This window comes from Sparus aurata, chromosome 12 (genome assembly GCF_900880675.1).
Source record: "Sparus aurata chromosome 12, fSpaAur1.1, whole genome shotgun sequence".
Taxonomy (NCBI): Eukaryota; Metazoa; Chordata; class Actinopteri; order Spariformes; family Sparidae; genus Sparus; species Sparus aurata.
This window is the reverse complement of record NC_044198.1, coordinates 25,790,671-25,798,662: the sequence shown is the minus strand read 5'-3', so window position 1 is coordinate 25,798,662 and position 7,992 is coordinate 25,790,671. Positions and strand designations below refer to the sequence as shown.

General features: G+C 43.1%; 1 protein-coding gene across 14 annotated transcripts in view; it reads left to right on the top strand.

The window, feature by feature from the left end:
• Positions 1 to 7,992, top strand: part of LOC115592535 (calcium/calmodulin-dependent protein kinase type II subunit beta-like) — a 49,795-nt gene continuing 41,803 nt past the window's right edge. For 5 of the 14 annotated variants that reach the window (XM_030435406.1, XM_030435404.1, XM_030435410.1 and 2 more), the window contains exons 1-3: positions 3 to 315; positions 4,689 to 4,783; positions 7,638 to 7,697. In XM_030435406.1, the coding sequence (XP_030291266.1) occupies positions 254 to 315; positions 4,689 to 4,783; positions 7,638 to 7,697 (217 nt within the window). In that variant the 5' untranslated portion in view covers positions 3 to 253. Of the gene's footprint in view, positions 316 to 4,688; positions 4,784 to 7,637; positions 7,698 to 7,992 lie in introns of all 14 variants that reach the window. The other 9 variants (XM_030435408.1, XM_030435407.1, XM_030435405.1 and 6 more) reach the window with 3 other exon arrangements.

The following is a 7,992-nucleotide window of genomic DNA, read 5'->3' as shown; positions in this document are numbered from 1 at the left end:
TCACAGTAACGAGTGTGTGCGGTATTTAAAGAGAGAGAGAGAGAGAGAGAGAGGAGGAGAAACCCCGCAGCTGCCTGTCCGAGCCACGCGTGTCTCTCTCCCTCTCTCTCTGTGTGTGTGCTTGAATGCGTGCGTGGCTGCAGCCGAACCGTCCGGAGGTCTGAGAGGTGGGCGGAGACTACAGAGCCCGAGGTTCTCCCCGTCCGCAGCGACGCACCGCGCATTCCGGACTCTCCCGCACCCGTCCTGCATCATGGCCACCACAACTTGTACACGCTTCACAGATGAATACCAGCTGTACGAGGAGCTCGGCAAGTAAGCGTTACATTTTACATTCCTCCTGTGAGCCTGACCCTGTGTCCGAACCGAACCGGGGGGTGGGATGATGGAGCCGCATCCATCCATCCATCCATCCATCCATCCTCCACAACTAAAACCTGCTCCTGCATCTAAAATTAGCCTCAAATCCTGATTATTCCTCTGTGCATGCCTTGTTTTGTTCTCTTTTAATCATAGTTGGATTGTTGCATGATGAGGAGCTCAGGAGCGCCTCTGTGCGCCCTCCTCCTCCTCCATCACCTCCTCCTCCTCCTCCTGCTGTCTGCCCAAAGGCTAATTAGGGACAAACAGTCTTAATATCAGGGGGAACAAGCTGATGTGTCGGAATTAATCTCCCCAGATCATCACAGCTTTATAGAGGGAGTCAGATGTCATGATGCCGCTGCTGGTCTGATGAGGTGTGTCCTGATGTGGTTTAAACTAGAAGGAATGGAGAGATGGAGGATGTGTGGCCTCAACTAATGTAGGATGCAGACAAACTGAGAGAGACTGAAGAGGCTCCGGGTGCCTCAGTGGGAAGATGCAAAGTGGACTCAGTGTCTCTGTCAGGTTGTGCGTGGGTGAAGAGAGGATCTCTCTCTCTCTCTGCTGCCTCACAGGAACATTTATTCCACAGCGCCGGAGGGAGAAAATAGCAAGTTGAGTTCAGTGTTGAGAGGATGCTTTCAGCTTTTTTTTTTCATTTATTTATTATTTTACAGACTGTTGGGATGAGTTGGGATCTCCAGCCCTGTGTGTGTGTGTGTGTGTGTGTGTGTGTGTGTGTGTGTGTGTGTGTGTGTGTGTGTGGGATGTGATAAGTTAAAGACAATAGAGATGCTGGAGTAGCTGCAGCTGCATGATAACACACAGCTCGCATTGCTGTTCTGCTGCTGCTGTCACCTCTTCTTGTGTGTGTGTGTGTGTGTGTGTGTAGGTGTGTGTGTGTGTGTGTGTGTGTGTGTGTGTGTGTGTGTTTCTGATGGACGGGCTTCGATTAAAACTTCTCCGTCAACAGTTTCTGATCGCTTTAACATATTTTAATTAGATGTTTTGCTCATTTAGGTGGCGTCAGACGACCAAAAAAATAAACATCTGGAACGTTTCTTTTCGTTTTTAGTCGCAAATTACAACAACACATGAGTTTATTTAAAGGGTCGCTGTGTAGATTTGGAGAAGAAATGTAAAACTTTAAATTTAATTAAATTAATGAGGTAACACAAGCGAATAAACAAGCTTTACTCAGAGTTCCCAGAACAAAGTCTGAAGCTGGAAAGGTGGCAGGGTCCGCCACATGTAAACTGTCTTAATTGGTTTTAATAAGCTGCGTTCACAGTCGACCCGTATGTTTACTACTCTACTGATTTAACATGTCACATCTGACAGTTTAAACCTTCATTAACTGATTATTTTGGCCATTTGCTGGCAGCAGAAACAAGTAGCAAACACAATATCGAACATTTTAATACATTTAAATAAATATTTCGACCTGTAGTGAAGCAATAACCAGCGTTTTTACACATCCAGCAGTTACGGATCAACGTTAACATTCATGTGCGTCTATCCAAAGTCCAATATTCACTCTGTTTTGGTCTCCACCGGCTCCTGTGGGGCTCAACCGTCACCTCAGCTGCTCTGATCTCCTCTGTGTTGAACAGCTGGTCTCTAATTATGTCTCTCTGGTGTGTGTTTTAAATACATTTAAAAAATCAATTTGTTTGGCGTTCAATCAATTGACTTTTGATCGTTTCAGCACCAGTCTATCATTTTAAATGCCATATTTATGCAATTTAATCAACAAAAGCCATAAATTACTTCAAATATTGTGTAATTATACATATTTAAAACAAAAAAATATGCGATTAAAACATCAAATACACCCTAATATTAAAGTTTGACTTAATTTTAAACTTATTAGCTTCTTCTTGAGCTTTTAACTACATGTTGTAGCCTTCAGCAGCATAAGGTAATATAAATTAAGACTATGAGAGACTTATTACTTATTTGTTTTTATGGCTACCTGGTTGTTTGTTTCTAAAATAAGACGGTGAAGGTTCGTTACATGCTGAGTTTAACAAATCCAGGTTTTGGATCCAGGTCCAGACCTCCTCCTGACTCCCACCTGCCCTGCAGATAACCCGTCATGTCGGAGCGCCGCAGCCTTTTCCTACCACGCGGCCGAGTGTCAGCGGGCGTCGTGCTTACTCACCGCGGCACCTCATAATGTATGCATGTTGGAGTGCTTGTGAGAGAAGCAGCGGCTCAGAGGGGAGTGTGAGTGTTTCATTGCATAACAATACTGAGGTGAGATAAAATTAGCCTTCAGAAATGACAGAGGTGGTTATTTCTGTTTGTCTCTGTTGGGTTTGATGAGCAAATGTGGCCCTAAAAACTCCGACGCCAACGCAGGTACGGCACTTATCCCTGAAACGCTGCTCGCTTCCTCTGATTCTTGACATCTGAAGCCACTCGCATCGTTGGAATTAGTTTAAGTCACAGAGAATTAATCCTGTTAGACTGGCTGCAGTTTCAGACTGAATACAGACGGATCAGGTGTCACATCCTATCCTGACCACAGGTGTGACCACAGGTGTGACCACAGGGGGCCTTGCTGCCTGGATGTGCCTGATGATTACTGGATAAAGAATTAAAAGTAATAATATCTGACACAGGTTGTTGAATGAGAATTTGTGACCCTTAATTTTGATTTCCCTCTGATTTGATTGCCTTGTTTGGTTTGGAATTAATTGCCAATCACAGTAATTAACTAATTAACTGTATTAGCTAAGTGTAGCTAATTAACTGCACTAGTACAGTTGTTAACTCACTTTTGTAGCAATCTTAGCCAGCCAACTGTAGAATCTAGCTAATGAAAGTAGCTTATCAACCGTACCACTGTAGCTAACTGCAATAGCTAGCTATCTTTAATTGCAAATTATAGTTAACTAACTGTAGTAGCTAACTACAGTAGCCAGCTAACTGTTCTACAGCAGCTAACTGCAATAGCTAGCTATCTTTAGTTGCAAATTATAGTTAACTAACTGTAGTAGCTAACTACAGTAGCCAGCTAACTGTTCTACAGCAGCTAACTACAGTACTGGCCAATTATTACAGTAGCTAAGCTTACAAGCTAATTAACTGTGCTATAGTAGCTACAATCAGTTATGATAATGTAACTAACTGTAGTTACTAACTATAGTAGAAAATAACGTTAGTTGCTAACTAACCGGGGTTAACTACCTTTAAACTACCATAGCTAGCTATCTTATAACAGTAACTAATTAACCGTAACACTGTAGGTTACTAGATTATTTTACTAATTTAAATAGCCAACATGATAGCTAATTTACTGTGTTAGCTAACAGCAGTAGCTAATTAACTTTACAACAGTAGTGGGCTACAGTTGCTAGGTAATTACAGTAACTAAGTAGCTAGCTAACTAAAGTAGCTAATTAACTGTACCACTGTAGTTTATTAGCTTATCTTACTGTATTAGTTAACTACAGTAGCTGACTACAATAGCTAGCTTACTACAATAGATAACCACAGTTGCTAGGTAATTACAGTAACTAACTTAAGTAGCTAGCTAACTAAAGTGGCTAATTAACTGTACCACGGTAGTTTACTAGATTATCTTACTAATTCTATTAGCTAACTACAGTAGCTAATTAAATGTAGCTACTACAGTAGCTGACTACAGTAGCTAGTTTACTAAAATAGCTAACCACAGTTGCTAGGTAATTACAGTAACTAACTTAAGTAGCTAGCTAACTAAAGTAGCTAATTAACTGTACCCCTGTACTTTACTAGCTTATCTTACTGTATTAGTTAACTACAGTAGCTAGCTTACTACAATAGATAACCACAGTTGCTAGGTAATGGCAGTAACTACCTTAAGTAGTTAGCTAACTATAGTTGCTAGTTAACTACAAGAGCTAGCTACAGTAACTACCATTTGCTACCATTGTTAACTAACTAATTGAGGCTTGTAGCATCTATTTTCTGCTTTTCCCCCAAAAAAATGTCAGTTTGTTGTGCGAACAGCTGACAAAAGCACAGATATAGAATGGAAATTGTATGTTTTGTCGATTTAATATCATAAAATGTTCTACAAAGATGGCAAAAAGTGATGTTAATGTTGTGTGTTACACTGCGTTATATGTGGGTTTAAATGCCGCAGTGATGCAGGCTTGTGTAAAACCCCAGTTTCATGTATATCAGGCATTCAGATCAGGGCGGCTTGAAAGCAGAGCGGCGTCCAGGACAACTGCGAGGACAATCTGATAGCTGAGACGCCTCTTTGATGCTGACAAAGCTTTATATGGCAGCTGACCCTTCTCCTCCTCCTGTCTCCTGTCTTTGTTTCCCAGGGGGGCCTTTTCAGTGGTGCGCCGCTGTGTCAAACTCTGCACAGGCCAAGAGTACGCCGCCAAAATCATCAACACCAAAAAACTCTCGGCTAGAGGTGAGAGGAAGAAGTGAAAGAAAGACATTAACATGGTTATGTGTGTGTGTGTGTGTGTTTTTAGGGGAAAGCAGAGGCATCATGGGGGTTTTTCATCATTATGTGTGTGTGTGTGTCCCAGATCTGAAAGCTCACATTAGCATATTTTAGCGAGTGTTTGATTCCAGCGTGTGAAGCCTTCACGTCTGTTCCTCCGAGAGAGGCAGATGATGGTTTCAGTCAGACGCACCGTCGAATCCGCAGCTTCAAAAAAAACAAAACGACGGCAGAAATCCACATTTTTCCTAAAGAAACGTTAAAAAAAGAGACGTTTAAATTAAGTTTGTGCTCAGTTTTTACATCCTGCCACAGATTGTTGTGGTGGATTTGCGATCAGTTTGACTTTAAAAAGGCTATTTTTGGTGTAATGGGTTTGGAAATCCTCTAAAAATAGCAACAATAGTGTAATTACAGTGAAGACATTAGATCATGTGTGATTTAGGCGTCTCTGTTCGTCCTGAAGTCAAAGATCACACAAACATTTTAGTCTCGATGTGACTGACGTGACGTCTGAGCTGCAGGAGCGACCGCTCTGTCCGTCAAATAAAAACCAGAGACGAGAGCGACGCTTGGATCAAATCCACTTCTCGTCAGGATGACTGGATCTCCTCTTTTCTTTACTTCCTCCCCCATGTTTCCTCTCTCCTCCTCTCTGTTCATTTCCTCTCCTCTTTCCTTGTCCTCTCTCCTCTCCTCTTGTTTATTTACTTCTGCGTTTGTCATTTCCTGTCCTCTTGTTTTCTATACTATCCTTTCCTCATATTCCTCTGGTTTCCTTTCCCTCCTCTCCTCACTTCCTCTCCTATCCGGTTCTCCTCTCTTCTCTTTTCCTCTTCCGGGTTTCCTCTCCTCTATATCCTCCTCTTGTTTCTCCTCCAGTCTCCTTTCTTCTTCCTGTTCAACTTATTTCCTCCCATGTTTCCTTATCTCCTCTCTTCTTCCTCCCTTCCCTCTCCTCTCATTTCTCCTCTCTCTTCCTCTTCCTGTTCAACTTATTTCCTCTCAAGCTTCCTCCTCTCGTCTCCTCTTATTTCCTCTCCTCTTGATTCCTCTTCTCTCGTATTCCTCCTTTCCTCCTCCCTTCCCCCTCCTCTTGTTTCTCCTCCAATCTCCTTTCTTCTTCCTGTTCAACTTATTTCCTCCCATGTTTCCTTGTCTCCTCTCTTCTTCCTCCCTTCCCTCTCCTCTCATTTCTCCTCTCTCTTCCTCTTCCTGTTCAACTTATTTCCTCACAAGCTTCCACCTCTCGTCTCCTCTTATTTCCTCTCCTCTTGATTCCTCTTCTCTCGTATTCCTCCTTTCCTCCTCCCTTCCCCCTCCTCTTGTTTCCTACACCATCATCTTCTTGTTTCCACTCTGCTCTCTTGTCCTCTTCCTGGTCAACTTATTTCCTCTCATGTTTCCCCCTCTCTTCTCTTCTTCCTCCCTTCCCCCTCCTCTTATCTCTCCTCTCTTCTCCTCTTCCTGTTCAGCTTGTTTCCTCACAAGCGTCCTCATCTCCTCTCCTCTTGTGTTCCCTCCTGTCGTCTTCCACTTCTCCTCCTCTCTTCTTCTCTTCCTCTTCATCATCTCATTTCCTCTGCTCTCATGTTTCCTCCTCTATTCTCTCTTCCTATTCTGGTTTCCTCTCCTCCTGGTTCCTCGACTATCTTGTACTATCTGTCCTTTCCTAACCCTTCCTCTGGTTTCCTCAGATCCTCTCATCTGCTCTTCCTCTCCTCCTCCTTTCCTCCTTCCTTTCCCCTCCTTTTGTTTCCCACACCATCTTCCTCTTATTTCTCCTCTCTTCTCTTCTTCCTGTTCAATTTACTTCCTCACAAGCTTCCTCATTTCCTCTTCTCTCGCGTTCTCTCCTGTCATCTCCTCTTCCACTTCTCTTCCTCTTCACCCCATTTCCTCTGCTCTCTTGTCCTCTTCCTGTTCAACTTATTTCCTCTTATGTTTCCCCCTCTCTTCTCTTCTTCCTCCCTTCCCCCTCCTCTTATCTCTCCTCTCTTCTCCTCTTCCTGTTCAACTTGTTTCCTCACAAGCTTCCTCATCTCCTCTCCTCCTGTGTTCCCTCCTCTCCTCTTCCACTTCTCCTCCTCTCTTCTTCTCTTCCTCTTCCTCATCTCATTTCCTCTGCTCTCAAGTTTCCTCCTCTATTCTGTCTTCCTCTTCTGGTTTCCTCTCCTCTTGATTCCTCGACTATCTTATACTATCTGTCCTTTCCTAACCCTTCCTCTGGTTTCCTCTGATCCTCTCATCTGCTCTTCCTCTTCTCCTCCTTTCCTCCTCCCTTTCCCCTCCTCTTGTTTCCCACACCATCTTCCTCTTATTTCTCCTCTCTTCTCCTCTTCCTGTTCAATTTACTTCCTCACAAGCTTCCTCATTTCCTCTTCTCTCGTGTTCTCTCCTGTCGTCTCCTCTTCCACTTCTCCTCCTCTTCACCCCATTTCCTCTGCTCTCTTGTCTCCTCCTCCTCCTCCTCCTCCTCTTCTCCTCTATCTGAATTCTGGGGTTAAATGGGCATCTGGGACAAACGAGGCCCTCCGGCCGTTTGCACAGATGTGTGTCGGAGAGTTGTGTGTTTGTCTGTGTGTGTTTGTCTGTGTGTGTCTCAGAACTCCTCGTCAATCACCTTGAGAGAAAAGTTTCCGCTTTAAACTTTGTGAACTAAAACAAGGTTTTAATTCACAGTATGATCCAGTTTTCCCTGAAAAATGATCCACTTTGCTGACTGTGTCCACCTGTTCACACCTGACCGCAGCTTCATCTCTCACCTGTTTGTTTTACATCTGAGACGTTGTTGTGAAAATGTGCGACTGTCTTGTAGACCATCAGAAGCTGGAGAGAGAAGCCAGGATCTGCAGATTGCTCAAGCACCCGAACATCGGTGAGTGTTTCCTCTCTGAAATCACAAGTTACATCAGAATTAACTTGTATTTGTGTGTTTGTGCGCCTTTAAAAAACAAGGTGATTTAAACGGTTTCATTAAAAGCAACATTATGTAACTTTTTTTAACTTCAAATATCAGTTTCCAAATCTATTTGATGGGACAGGCACCTTTAATACGTGTGATATATCGTGACACACCTGGGATTTGTGTTTGACAGTGACAATTTCTACATAATGTTGCTTTAAAACATCAAATGTTTAAAAGAAAACTCACTGGTAAAACCGAAAAGGCA